The sequence below is a fragment of the Sciurus vulgaris genome (genome assembly GCF_902686455.1).
Source record: "Sciurus vulgaris genome assembly, chromosome: 10".
NCBI classification, from domain to species: domain Eukaryota; kingdom Metazoa; phylum Chordata; class Mammalia; order Rodentia; family Sciuridae; genus Sciurus; species Sciurus vulgaris.
Genome location: NC_136470.1, coordinates 82,335,997 through 82,353,163, shown reverse-complemented (window position 1 = coordinate 82,353,163; position 17,167 = coordinate 82,335,997). Strand labels below are relative to the sequence as shown.

The following is a 17,167-nucleotide window of genomic DNA, read 5'->3' as shown; positions in this document are numbered from 1 at the left end:
AGGAAGAGGTGATGGGTCGGAAATGAAACACAATACTAAATGTAGACTTAAATTTTCCAGAGTTAAGCTCCCATTGCTACTTAAATGCCATAATCAAAGCAATAGATAGAATAAATAAAGGAAGAAAGGGAGAGAGGAAAGGAAGGAGGGAGGGAGGGAAGAGGAGGAAGGAGGGAGGGAGGGAAAAGAGAGAGAAGGGAGCTTGAAGAGAGGCTTGGGAATATGTTCAGTGGAAAATCTGTAGAAATGATGTAAGAGACAGCAAAGGCAGGGATTGGAGTAAGGGGTGTATGGCTGAGACTATAAAAACTCAGAGAAAACTCACCATCAGGGCTGAGTTTGGGAGAAACTGCACATACAGGACTCTAAGGTTAGGCTCCCCTGGTTTTTCACAAGGTAAGTTAAATGTAAAAATTTATAAAGATCTAGGGAATTATTTCTTCTTAAGTAGTATATTTACTTACACATACTTGTGAAATATTTTGTTTATGCCTTGATTTTGTTAAAATAAGAAATGTTTTCAATAATTTTTCCCTCTCAAAGAAGTAGAAAAGCTGGGATATTTTTATAGCACAAGCTTAAGGTGAAGCTTATGGTTTGCTCAGACACTATTTTTCTTAGATTGCTTTGTGCTTCTTTTTCCATTTCAAAAGAGAAAGAAAACTCAAGAGAATGATTCTGTCATTAGAAGTATTTTGCTTTCATCACAGAAGCTCAATATCAGAAAAATTCTAATACATAAAAGTGACCTAAATAACCTGGATAGAAAAGAAATTTTTCTTTTAACCTTATTTCTTCCAAAATTAGAATTTAAGAACATCCTAAATTAAATTCTCTATTCTATATTCATGAATCCTAAAACACCCTGTTTTCTTATTATAAAAATAAAATATGCAAATATGGTATTAATATAGTTGAAGTGATTTAAATCATGTGTATTTTTCAGTATTTGAAGTATTATTGCTATTTGGTGATTGACTTAATAAAATAAAATAAACATTTGAGTTCTGTTTGAGGAAAAACTTAAATTGTTGTTTCAGGTTGGAAATAGAAGCATATGCTCAATACATTCAGCTCCAACAATGTAAAATAGCACTCCTTTGAATTACCATAATAGATTCTATAGAATTAGGAATGTGAGAATTATTTGTTTTTGAGTAATCCTTCGAGAAATGGATTGTGGTGATTTTAATGTCCATATAAGTTATAGAATAGACAGTGGCATAGATAATGGTCTACCCAAAATAATCAGGCACATTTTGTATGTCCTTTGCTCTTTGATGCTACTCAACAGTCTCATGGAACTTTCCTAAGAGCCTTTTATAGATAAAAGTTCAAGTACACCCTCTAATTGAGTTGCTCTGTGGCTTCATTCAAGAAGTCCATTCACTGACTCTCTGAGCTAATCTTTAGATATGACCTCATTAACTTCTTTGCCAATACTCATTTATTGTAATTCCTCCCCACCAGAAAGCTTTTGCTTAGATTCCATGGCACCAATTGGAGGAGAACAAGCTTTGTTAATCCTGATAGCAACAGCTTTGTGACCCTGGACAAGTCACTCAGCTTTATTGGTGCTGCAGTCTATGGGGTGTGAGATAGGTGAGATGCAAGTTCCTTTGTAGCCTGGGACACCCTACTAAGCAGACCACACCACTTCAGCTGGATGATATCTCTGATTTAAGTCACTTTTTAGCTAAAGTTCTCCTCCTTTCTTCAAATAAGTGTTAGGACACCACTCTGGAGCAGAGCAGAGATTAGTGTCACGTGTTGACAGGTGCCTCAGTTGTTTGCACTGCTTGCTGGTCCTCCACATTTTCCTTGCTCTGTTCTAGTCACCAGCATGGGCTCAAGTCTCCTTACCAAGCACCTGCCCCTTCCTTAACCATGCCTTCGCCACCAACTTGCTCTGCCCCTTGCATATCTCCTCTCCCTTAAGCAAGTTCATTCTCCTTCTGTTTAGTGCTAAATTCGAAAATGTGTAATATCACCCTCTCCCTTCTAAAGTTCTGTATTCCTTTGATATGTGAGGTTCCAAACATGTGAAAACTGTGCTTTTTAAAATATCACATGAAATGATATTAAAAATTCATTTCAGTTAATAAATTAGAAGAGTAATTATGCTTTGGGTTGAACTGAGCTCTCTTCCCTTTGTTTTCTACCCTGGAAGATATTCTCTATTATTACATACTAATATTTTCATGGAAATATTATTACTGAAAACAATGACGATGCAGTAAATGCTACTTAGAACTCTCTCTAGTGAAATTCCTTACCCCAACTCAACATTATTTTCTTTATTATGCTTTATTTTTTATCACTATGTTGTAATTCTAGATTCTAAGGACTAATTTTATTCCTTGATATTAAGAATGCAAACTGATATTTTTTTCATAAAAGTAGAAAAGGTTTTTAAGTCACAACATTTGGAAGGCAATGTTAGGATAATATTATTATTTATTAATTGATTTATGTCAAACTCTTTACCTATATTATTTTTACTCCTCACAACAAACCTGAAAAGTATGTTTTCAACCCCATTTGCCTGATGAATATGTTAAAATACAGAGGCTAAGTAAAATGCTACATCAGGATACAAATCAAGTTCTATGCAACCTAAGATTTGACACATTTCTACTACTGCACATTTTTGTAATGGAAAGTGTATATGTAATACCAGAAGTTAAGAGACCAGGGTTCTAAAGTAACTCAGCTTAACCTTAGTTCATCAGTTTTAGACAAAATAGAATTATAATGCTTTACATATTGATCTATCCTGACTTGTGAGTTCAAAGAGCATAAATTAATTTCCAAATAAACACTGCAAATTATTTAAAGGTTGTTTATAACAGTTATGGCTGAAGGAAATGAATGCATTCCAGAGTGTCTATTCTTGTGGGAAGAAATCTCTGCAAGAGAGCAACCTGAAGGACCAAGAGAATAACTTCCTTTTGTTTATATCCCTGGTACCTGACATGCTGAGTATGCCTCATAAATGTTTCCTGTGGTTGAGTATTATAAAATTTATTTTTTTCCTTCTTTAGTTGTATTTTGAAGGGTACTGTTTCATTGATGATATTGGCTTGCTTAATGCTATTTAAATGTAAGATTTTTATTAAATGTTATACATAGGGTACAAAGCGGGATGAAGAGGGAAAGGGGTGGTGATATCCCACATTATCACCATAAATAACACATATTTATGTGTTACATTTTACTTCCTTTATTCACCTTTACCCTCTGAAAGCCTTTTAAAGCTCCGTAAAAATTACCTCTGTACTGAATAGCCAACCAACTTGCTTATGAACAACTCTACATCTTTTCCCTATCCATAGTTTTAAAGGTTCCCTCTTTTCCCATTTGTGAGCATAAGAATTAAGGAACAAATTTTCTTAGCAGAATTGTCTACAGTCATATGCAAATGTTCTTTTCGACTTGTACATGTCATAGTTTTATATCAAGAAATGTTTAGTGATTCAGAGATCTAAGTACAGAGTAATGTCTAATAAGGAGAGCTTTTAAACTCTGGAGGAATGATCATTGGAGAATGGTGCAGCATATTGCTTTCTTCAAGAATCTATGATGTGAAAAAGTAATGGCCATGTCAGGATTCTAGCAAGAACTTCATCACATTTTAACATAGATGTAAAGATTTGGATCAATCTTTATTCTAAACCTAGATGACTATTGATATGCATTAACAGTATCCATATTGATAACACTGGGATATTAATATCTGCCCTGCATGTTTGTTTTACCACATGAGGCTTCTTCACTCATTCATTCAATAGGTGATGTTGAATCCATGCCAGGTATTCAGCTAGGTGTTAAGATTGATTTGGGGAATATGGCATAGTCTTTGCTCTAAGGAGTTTACAGCCACAAATAAACCTGGTAAACACACAGATCTGGGTTTGCTAATAAATAGGATCTTTATTTAAAGTAGTATTGTGGGTGTCTGTCTCCTTTTTTTTTTTTTTTTTTTTTTGCAAATAAGAGACTAGTTGTCTGAAAATTCCAACTAAACAAACAACCAAAAAGAAAAAAAAACAGAGGCACTTAAACACAAAATTTTTGAGATTTTTTGGAAGGCAATAGCATCAGAAAAGAATGACGACGGTGCCAAATAGAACAAAATCAGATATATGTGTGCACTAGAAAATTATCATTCTTCCTGATTTGTGTCACACAGGGAAAGTCATTTTAAAAGACATATGTCCACCACATTAACAATTCATCCATAAAAATCTTGCTTTATACGAAATTAGTTTTGAAGATGGAAAAATGTTTTATACTTCCACAAATAAGTTGTACTTGAAAGAGCATGTAACTGGGAGTCTGAAAATGTAAGTTGTTGTTCTGGCTCTTCTAACTGGCTTTGTGACTTTGGAAAATTTACTACTGCCAATTGAAGAGCAATGAGAAATAGGGAAGAACCCATACCTAGTATTTTAATTCTTTAAATAATTGCAAAGTGTTAAATTTCTCACTTTCAGTTTGCACCTTCTTTTCAGAATCATATTCTCCATAAAGATGTCCATCGCACAATTTGTTAAAATAAAATTTTATAAGAAGAATCTTAAATTAGTAATTCTCAGATGTATTTTATGAAAGTGATATAGATGATATATGTGACAGAAGCTACAAGCTATAATTCTATTTCTCTTGATTCAATTGCTCCTCAGTGATTTAAAATCTCATATTGGAGTCTGTGAGGATTGTAAACGAGGTCCCCATGTGTAAAGGACTAAGTGGCACAACTATACTCAGTTGTGTTGTTTGTGGGCCCAACTTCACCAAAGGCTATGGAATCACACCTCCAATAAAGAGTCCAACAGCATGAGGTTCAAGGAAGTGTCTCAACCAACTAATTGGCTTCATAGTGAAGTAGACTGCAAACAGCCTTCTTTTAAATTCTATTCAAACATTGTTACTCATTGAAATATCAGGATTGTCTACATAAGGAAAAACTGTAATTGTTTTTCTTGAATTTTTAATACAAATTTTGCAGATTCTCTCTTTATGAATGGCTCTAAATTGTGTAGGTGATTGTTCACTGCATGTAACCTTTATGTTTTCTAAAAGAGCTTGGCTTCAAAGAGCTACCTTCAGCTTAATCATGAATTGTACAACATTTAATCAATTTTTTCATATCATCTTATGCTTTACAACTGTTTTCATGCACCTTTTTAAAGTTGCCAATGCAAATATTTTATCTATGATAAAATAAGAAACATTATGAGAGTTTTTCATAGGTAAATTCACATCCTTATATGTTTTTAATAAATAACATTAAATAGACAAATATGCTTATTGCTCTTACTTGGCAACTCTAAATCTATTGCATAATTTTCACTAATTCTAAGCCAATAAAATAATTAAATTTAACTAAAATTTATTAATTAAAATTTTGTGAATTAAAAAAGTGACTTTTATTTGACAATTTAAGGATCTTAGTCAAAGTCACCGAGTTGATAAGGAGCACAGCAAGGATATTTATCCCCATCTTTCAAATCTAATCTTGAGTTTTTCCTCACCATCCCAGAAATAATTTTTCTGATGTTATTGAATAGTTGTTCATTAACTGAAAGTTTTATTTTTAAAATACTCATTTACTCATAGCCAAGACTTTTGGAGTAACATTATATAGCAAATATATGCAGCTATAATTAATTATTTGATATTGGTGGAAAATTCTTATTATCGAAATCTTCTGATTTATTTCTTTTGGATAAATTCCAAGGAGTGAGATAGGTGGGTCATATAGTGGTTTTATTTCCTAGTCTTTTGTGTAATCTCCATAGTGCTTTCCAGAGTGGTTATACTAATTTGCATTCCCACTAACAGTATGTGAGTGTATCTTTTCTCCCACATCCTCACCAGCATTTATTATTATTTGTATTCTTGATAATCACCATTCTGACTGGAAGGAGATGAAATCTCAGTGTAGTTTTGATTTGCATTTCCCTTATACCATAGTGATACAGGCACATCAATGTTTATAACAGCACAATTCACATATCCAAGCTTTGGAACCAGCACAGGGGCCTGTCAACAGATAAATGGATAAAGAAAATGTGATATCTATACACAATGGAATTTTACTCAGCCATAAAGTAGAATGAAACTGTGGCTTTTGCCGGTAAGTGGAAGGCACTAGAGAACATCATGCTAATTAAAATAAGCCAGACTTAGAAAGTCAAAAGTCCAATGTTTTCTCTCAAGACCAAAATAGGGGAAAATGTGAAGGGCAGGGAATCCCATAAAAATAGAAGGAAGATCAATGGAGCAGAGAAAGGAGATGGAGGGGAAGGAAGGAGAGACAGAAAAAGGGAGGAACTGTGGAATAAAAATGACTGAATTATGTTTTGTACATATATGAATATACCATAGTGGATTTCACCTGTATGTATAGCTATAAAACACTGATTTTTAAAAACTATGAATAAATATAAGAGCAGTAAAGTAGGAGAAGGCAAACAGAGGTAGGGAGAGGGGGAAAAAATGGGAAGTACTGGGACTAAATTGGAGCAAATTATATTTCATGCTTGTATAATTACTTCAAAATGAACCCCAGTATTATGTATAATGATAATGCGCTAATAAAAACATAAAGAACTCTCCTGTTTTTGTATCCATCCTTTTGCATCCACTAAGATTTTTGATGTCTGAGAGCCTGTTCAAATAATCATTTTATCTTGATAGACTATTCCAAATGGTGAGGAGTAAGGCCTCAGTCAACTCTTTAAAATTATTAATTTTAATTATGTGATTTTAAAATTATATCTGATAATTGAGTTGAGTATCATACTACTATCCTTCCCTTCTCTGAGCCCAAAAGAGGGGACATAACTGTACTTTATGGCATCTTGAATCTTAATGCTAATAATTGTTTGTTTTGAAACTGTAGGGGAATTCATCTAGTGGCTTATCCATAATGAAAAAAAGGAAAAGTTTTTTAAAAAATTCCATGTAAAGTTTTGAAAGTTTGTGTTTGTGTGTGTACCCCATATTTTATCAATTCTTTCCTACATTTAACATCTCTGAATATGGAAGGAGTCTTATATTTGACAACATGTCACAATTTAATGAATAGCATTTTTCCTTTTTTAAAACACATTTTAAAAATAGAATATCTCACTATAAGTGACATCTTAATAGCAAAAGTTTGGAAATTCTTTCACCTAGAAATACCTAAAATTATAGAGGAGAATATTTATGTCAAAACCAGGATGCAGTCTTCTGCGTAGCGTCTAGCTTGATGTGAGGAACAGCAGGAAGCTTCTCCTAGCTAAAGCTGTACCAACTACCATCATTTCCTTCAGCACCTAGCTTTACTGACTGACTTTAAAAGCCAAAGCAACATCAGCGGTCAGTTATGAACTCTGTTTTATTTTGTATAGAGAAGAAAGGGTTTGCAAACATCACATCATTAAATACCAGCAGAGGCAGTGAGGAACCTCAACCCGAGGACTCCTACATCAGGTCTTTCTATCACAGAGAACTGCATGGACTTTGTGCTAAATATTGTTCTTTGTAGACCCTCTTTAAAATATATATAGATTGAGAGAGAGAGAGAGAGAGAAGACAGCAGAGTAACTGAAATTTATGGTTACTCTGCTGTCTACTATATCTCAAGCTTTTCTCTGTTTTCAAAAATACCTATGTGACTATAACTTAATGAAGTGGGTTAAGGGGTGAGTTGAAGAACTAACAGTTGTAGCGATTTATTGGTCATGATGATTCAATTTGCCTTTTCAGAGAAAAAAGCCTGGATGCAGTGTTATCAGCAGGCACACATGACCATTCCACGGTGTCAGAACTAGGCTCCCTTTGTAAAATGTCCTGTTAATTTTTTTTCTTTAAATGGGAAAAGAAGGTAAAGAAAAAGTGAAAGTTGAATTAATCTATAAATCTTTAATTAAGTACCTAATTTTTAATTTTTGTTGAAAATGTGGCTGGAGGAGAGTCTGTTTTGAATATATTCAATCACGATATTGGGGAAAATAAAAAATTCCCAGTTGGTATCAAGATTCACCCCAAAACCCGGTAGATTTGAGTTTCTAACATTTGTATCAACTATCCATATGTCAAATGTTAATTGCAAAGTCTCAGATTGAAGAGAAATATTTTTAATCACTTAAGTAGTTTTTCTTCAAATACAGATAATTTAAAAGTTTTATTAGTGTTAAGATGTATTAGGACAGATACTGGCTCACAATGCTTCTCTTTTTCACCTTTATCATCTTGAAATTTAGCACTTAGGTTCAGTTTGCTCTTTCTTATTTTCAAATAATGATTTTCAATCTATTTTTTTCATGTCCAACCACTTCAGAGATTTGTTGTTCAAAATAACGATGAATAATGATGATGCACTAATTCTTAATAATGAAACATTTTTCTTCATTTTAATAATCTCACTGAACTTTGGTTTAAACATATTTAAGGCAGTTTCTGTACTGCTGCACTTTCAGAGCAGCATGTCAATATGAACTATCACTGCTCTAGAGGAATAAGCAATATATGTTGCTTCCCCAACTTAAATGATAAAACTTCATGTCTTCCATCTTGATCCATCTACCACTGTTCCAACCTGAGTTTGGAGGAGTCTTTCAGGATGAAAATTCTTACATGTGGAAAAGCTATGAAACAGAGCTGAAGACGTTAGACTATGTGAAATATTTCTCTTGGATCTTTTGGAATATTATATGTACTTTCTAAACAATATTCCAGTTGTCTAAGAATGAAAAACACACAAAATCGTATAAAGTAAATCCTACGTTCACTTGTCTCTTTTGAAATTCTTCAATACTCAGAGGAATACTACTAAATAAAAATGATCGATGTGCTGAAAAAGTACACATTCTTACCCTTTGGTGAATTCACATAGTCAATGAACATCCCTGAGGTTCTCTCTGTGAACCAGAGTATACATGGGATTTAGGAGATTTTTAAACCATGTGCTATATTTATGCACTATCAACAAAATAGGGAAATGGGCCTAAAGGTAGTCTTTTCCTTTCCTCCCTATAATTTCCTCTGTTTCTAATTTTGTAGAAATCAAGTTTCAACTGGTTAATCAAATGTCTTTTGTGTGGCAGGTGCCAGGGTGCTTGTTTTCATTAGTGTACCAAATGCCATATTTAGGAACTTGGCCTTTTGGTTAACTGGCTACAAGCTTGGCTTTAAACCATTAAATGCTTGTATTTAACTCGGCATTTATTTTTACATCTCCCTATCCAAATAATCAGGATGTGGTTATCTGTTAGATGATATATTATGACTTTTTTCCTATACACACCCAAGCACAAAAATATATGCCTCAGACATAATCATCAATATGTAAACACCCATCATCCTGTGCCATTTATAAGATTACAGAAATGGAGAGAAACCTTAGCAAGATGTGTATAAAAATAGTTAAAGGAAATCCACATGGAAAGACTTATAAAATTGAGCAATTTCACACTTTGTAACCTATTTTTAACATAATAAAAATGAGGAAGGAAAACATCACAATTGTAGTTTATCTTTGATTAAATGAGAGAACTTTATTTTAAAAGAATATATATAAGAAACATGAGATCAGTTTTAAAAATATAGCTATGTTCTTGAAATATTTTCCTTTATGGGAAGAAAGTCGAAGAAACATCAAAAAGATGAGCGCAAATTATGATTAAGTGGCTGATTTTCTAAAGGAATAACTAAGGCAGTGTTTGGTTGGTTGCATTATTTCTCATCTATTTTCTCAATTTAGAGACTTAGTCATGATTTATTGTTTTTTTGATATTTAGCAAAAATACTCAAATCAAATATCAGTTTAGCAAAAAGAAAACAAAGAATTTACTGTTTCCTTCTAGAAAAAGATGGAAAAAACAGACTAGATAGTGAATAGCAATAAGTGTGAGATTTCAAAATAAATTATTTGATGAAATAATGAGCAAATAGTTTGGGCTAAACTATGTGAAAATTAAAATTATATTTAATAAAAATAAATTTTATAGGCAATACCAAAATATTTCTATCTTCATCAAATCTCAATAAACATGCTTAATACCAATGCCACACTTTGTACATAAAACATTTATTTATTCATATTCTAGCATATAACATATCACTAAGATTTGCACTGACATTTTAAGACAACAATTTTTTAAGGAAATGTCATAAAGAAAATCTTCAGTCACACCAAAATGTATGTGGTTATTAAAGAAATATTTAGTAATGCTCATAAATATTCCTTCACTTACAAATTATAAATACCACATAAAGGGGCTATGCATAAATCAATTCAATCCTCTCAAAGCTCTTATGAGGTGAGAATTACTTCTTACTTCATGTATAAGGTAAACGAAGCTCAAGTGGGTTAAATGATATATATACAAGGTTACACTAATACTAAAATAAAAAATGAGACTCAAACCCACAACTTCAGATTCCATGCTAGCATTCCTTTCTCTTTGCTCCCAGTAGGATTTTCAAATGATTGTTCTTTAAGGAAACAGAAGTGTACTGAGACTTCTCATTCATTAAGGATGAACCTTAGGGACTTTCCCAATGATGTGTATTAAAGGCAAAAACTCTATTCAAGCTGGCTCTTACCTGCCATCTTCCCTTAGTAAGGCAATGTCTCCTCCTGTACTGTGCAATGTTCAGAGTCCAGTATTCAAGCTGGCAACCAGCAAACTCAATATAAAACTTAGATGAGCTTTAATTGGCTATATACTATAAATCAGAAATATATAAATAACACAAATTTGTGCCTACTACACAGAATTATAAACTGCCATATTTTTACATATTTACTTTTTTTAAAGATTCTACATTAAAAATTAAGTACTTTATCTTTCCTCCATAATCTTATTCACCTTCCTTCCTCTTCCAAGGCACTTATATTCATGAATCATGTTCCATCCATTTACAGTTTAATTATATGTATATATTCCAAAAATATATGGAATTGTTTTATGTATTTCCAATTTGGGTATATAGTTTTATGACACGTTGTTTTAGTCAGCTTTTTCACTGCTGTGACTAAAAGATCTGACCATATCAATTGTACAGTAGAAAAAGTTTATTTAAGGGCTCATAGTTTCAGACATCTTAGTCCATAGAAGGCTGGCTCCATTCCTCCAGACTCCAGGTGAGACAGAACATCATGGCGGAAAAGTGTGGTGGAGGGAAGCAGCTCACATGATGATAGAGAGTGCCACTTGCCAGATACAAATATATACCCCAAAGCCATGCCCCCGAAGCCCCATATCCTCCAGCCACACCCCACCTGCCTTCAACTATCACTCAGTTAAACCCATCAGGGGATTAATTCACTGATCAGTTAAGACTCTCACAACCCAATCACTTCTCCTCTGAACTTCTTGCATTGTCTCACACGTGAACTTTTGGGGGACACCTCACATCCAAATCATAACACATGTATTGCTCTATAATTCCCATTCCTCTCCCAAAACTGTTTTATTGAAATATACAAATACACTGAAATAATTAAATAGTAAATATAAGCATATCTAAGTCTCTTGCTTTAAGTCCATAGTTTGAATAAATCTCAATTGACAAACCCTTATCTTTTGAATGGATGACTTGGGTTGATTCCAGCTTTTTACTGCTATGAACAATGAGAGTATGGACTTCAGACACCTGTCTCCTTATAAACATGTAAGTGTTTCTCAGAGATATATACCCAGAAGCAAAATAAAGGGTCTTAGGTATCACATGACCACTTTTAACCCTTTTGTTCATTGCCCAATTTTCTTCAAATATAAGGGTCCATTTCCAACACCTTTGGCATTTTTTACATTTTCTTTTCTCTAACATTATTCTAAACATCGGCAATGGTATCTTAAATTTTTTGCTCATCTGATTGTGTAAATGGTATATTCTTTCTCTTCTTATTTACATTAAATAGGCTACATATATTGTGGGATGTTTATTTTCCATTAACTTCTCTCCTTTTCTATGAAATGTCCATTCATAACTTTGGCCATTTGTATTTAATTGCCTATATTTTACATTTTATTTATCAGACTTATTTACATGTTTCTACTGCTAATTTTTATTTTAAATATTTATTAATATCTTTCATTTTGTTATTTGCCTTTTAATTTTGTTTATTAGATTGGATACAGAGTTTTAACTTGGATATATTTAAATTTCACTATTTTTCTATAAGAAAAAACTTGCATAAAAATTCAAAACTTGCATAAAAATTCTGACATAACAAGAATATAAATTTTTGAAATTTTTAATTTAAATGTTTTCAGATATACCACATTCTCTCTGGTGTAGAGACTACCGGGTCTTTTTCTCTTTAACCTTGCCAATTGCACATATTCCTCCCTAGGTGCAGGAGACTTCTATCTCTGTAATAGACAAAGAATACAGTTATATGACTTTCTTGGACCCCAAGTTATTTTGAATTTAATTATTATTATAGCTATATGAACCCAATCTAGGTTTCTGTGGAAATGAAGCCTTGATTGAATTCATTCTGGAAGATGGACAGCTTCTAATAAGTATTAAGTTTTGTAGAAATACACTTCAGTACACAGAAGTGAATAATTTGGCTTATCATGTGCATTCAACATGCTTCTTCGGAGATTTTGTTTTCTATATTTCTGTTCAAAATTAGTCAATGCTAACCCTGATCTATGTGACCCTTAGATGCTGGACTGGAGACTGGCAAGTGCACATTTCGTCCTGGCTGTGTCTTTGATGTTGTGGAGCTCAGGAAAAGTGCTCTCAGTGAATACAGCCACAGAGGTAATATGAACTAGCTTAAAGGACTTTATCTATATTTTTATGAACACGAGCTATTTTTACTATAGTCAGGAGGTACAATTAAAAAATATTTGGGACATATCTTGATAACACAAAATCGAGGAAAAAGGTGTTATTTCTTTTTTTTTATTCTCTGTACTTCTTAAATAACATAAAGTGAGAATTTGAAATGCATCTTACAAAAGGCTTAATCTTACATGAATTCTATAGTTTCCAATCCCCCCCTGAGAATCAAGGATACCTTAAAGAAACAAAACTCTATTTTGTATGTATATTAGTTGGAAGAATATTTTGTGGAGGTTGCTTTGGGAGATCATGTAAGACCTTTGCCTTTGAAGGTCTATCTCCTCCTCTTTTGGATTTCTTTCTTGCATTCCAGCCCTTCTTCAGTTTCTGTGTTATGACCAAGAATGAGATAAATGGAAAAACGTGATGAAAGGGAGGGAGGAGGAAAAGAAATCCCTGGAGCTAGTTTCCTCCCTTGGAGAAATATTCTCAGGCTCTTAAAAAAGGAGTAGTGTTTCCTATGCTGCAGAATGACAGGGATCCTTAATAGAAGCAGAGGATTTGTTTTGTTTGTTTTGTTTTGTTTTGTTTTGGTGGGTCTAGGAAAGGAAGGAAAAAAAAAAAAAAAAAAAAAACAGACTTCACAATCAGAGCATCCATACCTGTATTATGACTTTGGATGAAGTACAAAGTGACAATATATGTAACAACTAAGCAAACAAGGTATTTTATCCTGGACCTTGAAGTTAAATTGGGTTAGTTCTGACCCATTGTTGACACTCACAGATTACTTGTGAATAAATTACATGGATGGAGAAATTAAGTCCCTGGGCACACAGACCAACTTTTCTTCTTTTTTGTATCCCTTCTATGTAATGCAGAGTCTGGCATAGAGTGGACTTTTAATAGGTTTTATAAATAAATAACAAATGAGTGATTAAAGGGAAATAGCAAGAGGTTTATTTTTTTTTTTTCAGAGTTCGTTCAATAAATATTCATCAGTCATCTACTGAGTACTAATTCTGAGTAAAATACTGAGCTATGCATTGAATAGAAAAAACTAAAGATTAATCAGGCAGTCATTGTCCTCAAGTTATTTACAATCTGATAAGGAATACAAGTATATTGTAAGCAATTTAATATCAATAAGGTAATAGGTATATAATAGGTACAATGATGAAAAAGGTATAGATAAAACACTCTAGGATTCAGTCCTTCATGGTATAGAATCAAAACAATAATCTATGTTAAATTTTAAAGACAAGCCTGGAGTTTTTGTTTAATTTGTTTTTTCTTGGATATATATATTCTACCTTTGAATGTTTCCTTCCCCAGAAGTTTAGCTTTCTGTGTGATACATAATTCCATGAGAAATTATAGAATGTTACACAAAAGGCGTGTCATCTGAACACAGGAAGTATACACTAACTTTACCTATTTGGGTTTCTTCATTTAAAGATTAGAACCATCTTTCTCTGCTCTACAGGCCTTTGATTCCGGAGTCACACATGTGCAGTCACCACCCACAGTCCGAGAGGTGAAATCAGCCACTGACCTGGCTGCAAAACTCTTGCTCCTCGATGAGCTGGTATCTTTGGAGAACGATGTGACAGAGACAAAGAAGAAGAGGAGTTTCTCTGGCTTTGGGTCTCCCCTAGACAGACTCTCAGCTGGCTCTGCAGATCATAAAGTTAAACAGAGGTAAGCGAGTCCTTTGGAGAAGGGAAATTCGCACTCTCTGATCCTTTCATTCTAGTTTCCAAAGTAAAGAGAATTAAACATTAAAAAAAAAAAAAAAAAAAAAAAAACAGTGAAAAAAACTCTATGCCAACAGAATTGACCTGGTATTAAACTTGTGGGTTTAATAGTGTGATTTTGGAAGTAGTGATTAAGAAACAAAATGACTGCTGCTGTGTGCATTAGCATTCCTATCAGAAGGTTCCCTAAGGCGGATCCTCCAAAAGACAAGAACCATGGTTGTTGTAAGACATTTCTGTGTTTGGAAGGTAAAGGAGAACGTGTACATAATGGGATTAATGTTCTGATCACCTGAGTTTTCTACTTGATAGAAGCATCCAGAATACCATTGTTTTTATCCTTGATTCAAAGCTTTCCAAAACATGTGAATTAATGCATTTTCCTCTACCAAGAAATAGTGAAGAGCCCTCAGAACTTGAAGCTTCAAAACATGTGTTTAAGTCAAATTTCTGCTCTTTTCTAGCCTGAAAACTTTTAAAAGTAGCTTACCCTCTGTAATCCTCAGCTTATTTGTCTACAAAATGGGTGTGATTACCTATCTCTGTAAAAAAAACAAACATGATAATCAAATTAAAGTGCATTGTGACATTTTAATCAATGTAAAAGAATTAGAATAAATGCATCTCCCTCAATTATTGATCTCCCTTAATTAATTTATGTTTAAAGAATCAGCGAGTAACTTTACAGCATTAATTCTGAACTTAATTCATTTTTTATGCCCCCAATATCTGTTCTTTATGCTGTATATTTCATATTAGCAAAGGCACAAGAGACCACCCAATTACCATACAAAATTCTCTGGGGAATTACTAGGATTCCTTTTCTTACCCTGAATATCCTATTTATCACTAAATTCTTTAAAGTCCCATTTTTTTATTATCTATCTATCTTTTAACTGTCTTGAGAACCCTGATGGCAAGAAAGCATGTTATTATGATGATCAGGTCAAAAGGATCTGAAGTATGAGAATCTGGGCTTCAGTAAAAATATTAAATACAATGCACCAAATCAGCATAAATTATGTATTAAAAATGATATTTTAAAGCCTAATGGGTCTTCTTTACAGAACACTAATTTTCAGTTCATAGCTTTAAAAACTTGTAAATGGAGAGAACATTAATCTTTCCTTTCTTTTGAAAACTCCACTATTGATAGTAGATGTGAAATTTTCTCTTTACAGTTAAAATAATCAGAAAATGATAAAATGAGCAGATGCTGTAGAAATATTTTGTAGAAATGTTCTCTCTAATAAATGAAGAAAGAATAACAGAACTGGGATATCTTTATTTTGTACACCCTACTGTATATAGGATCTAGACAATGATCTTTGAATACTGCCAGCCTCACAGGGGAAAAAAGCAAGTCATTACATGCCTCCTGAAAGAAGCCAGTCCCACTAAAGAGAGCAGAGCGTTCGCAGAAAAAAAAGATAGTCTTGTCTCTAGATCCACCCAGCAATTTTCAGGAAACGTGAAAGACAGGAATGTTATCAGAAACACTACAAAGACACAAATAGCAAAATCCAGACTGTGGGAAACTACAGGACAAATAATCCAGTTTCTTCAAGAAATAATAGGAAAAAAGAAGAGGGAAAGAGAGGGAAGGAGAAGGGGGTTAAAGTAGACCTAAGAGACTTACTAAGCATTAATAATTTTTTTCTTACATTCTGATTCGAACAATAATATTTTTAAAAGTTAACATCTGTAAAAGATAGCTGTGAATGTAAGCAGTACCTATTTAATATCAATTATTATTTACTATCAAATGGGAAAATGATACCATCGTTCAGAATGAGAGACACTTCAGAAAAATAATTAAATATGAAAGTACGGATGCTCCTCAGCTTATTATGGGGTTACCCAGCATAAGATGAAAATATCACTAGTCGAGATTCATTTAATACATCCCACCTACTGAACAACGTAACAAGCAACACAATACATTGTAGACTATTGCTTATTTATGCTCATGATTATGAGGCTCATTGGAAGCAGTATCTTGCTAAAGATCGTCAGTCCCGAAAAAAGTAAAGATTCAAAATTCAAAGCATGTTTCTCACTAAATAAGTATGGCTTTCTCACCACTGTGAAAAGACAAAAAAAAAAAAAAAAGTATGTTGAATCAGTGTAACTGAGACAGTCTTTATTTATCTGAGATTTGCTTCAACATAATACCAAAGCAGAAGTGGACCAGATAAACCAAGGTTCACAATAAATTGGTAATTGCCTTAGATTAAGGAGTTCAAGGGAGTTCATTACACTATTCTATTCTAGGATGGGTCTGAAATATTTTATAACAGATTTTTGGGGGGTTACTGGGGGTTGAATTCAGGGAAACTCAACCACTGGGTCACATTCCCAACCCTATTTTGCATTTTATTTAGACAGGCTCTCACTAAGTTGCTTAACAGCTTCCTTTGACTGAGGTTGGCTTTGAACTCACAATCCTCTTGCCTCCCAAAACACTGGGATTTCAGGTGTGTACCACCACAACTGCCTATAGCAGATATTTTTGAAAACCAAACAATAAGATAAATAGCAGATTAGACCCCGCAAAAAGGTATATAAACCCATCCTAAGGAAATAATTCAGAATATATCAAAAAGATA

At 33.3% G+C, this 17,167-nt stretch overlaps 2 protein-coding genes across 3 annotated transcripts in view; one reads left to right on the top strand and one right to left on the bottom strand.

Annotated features, from left to right (window-relative positions):
* The first annotated feature begins 237 nt into the window (after positions 1-237).
* OSTN (osteocrin) overlaps positions 238-17,167 on the top strand; it is a 41,119-nt gene continuing 24,189 nt past the window's right edge. The window contains exons 1-4 of one of the 2 annotated variants that reach the window (XM_079101563.1): positions 238-396; positions 12,679-12,777; positions 14,288-14,502; positions 16,943-17,036. In XM_079101563.1, coding sequence (XP_078957689.1) covers positions 12,679-12,777; positions 14,288-14,502; positions 16,943-16,979 — 351 coding nt within the window. In that variant the 5' untranslated portion in view covers positions 238-396 and the 3' untranslated portion in view covers positions 16,980-17,036. Of the gene's footprint in view, positions 397-12,678; positions 12,778-14,287; positions 14,503-16,942; positions 17,037-17,167 lie in introns of those variants that run through there. The other variant, XM_079101562.1, reaches the window with a different exon arrangement.
* Positions 14,454-17,167, bottom strand: part of UTS2B (urotensin 2B) — a 50,021-nt gene continuing 47,307 nt past the window's right edge. The window contains exon 5 of the mRNA XM_079101564.1: positions 14,454-14,477. The gene's annotated coding sequence lies outside the window, so the exon portion shown is untranslated. The remainder of the gene's footprint in view (positions 14,478-17,167) is intronic.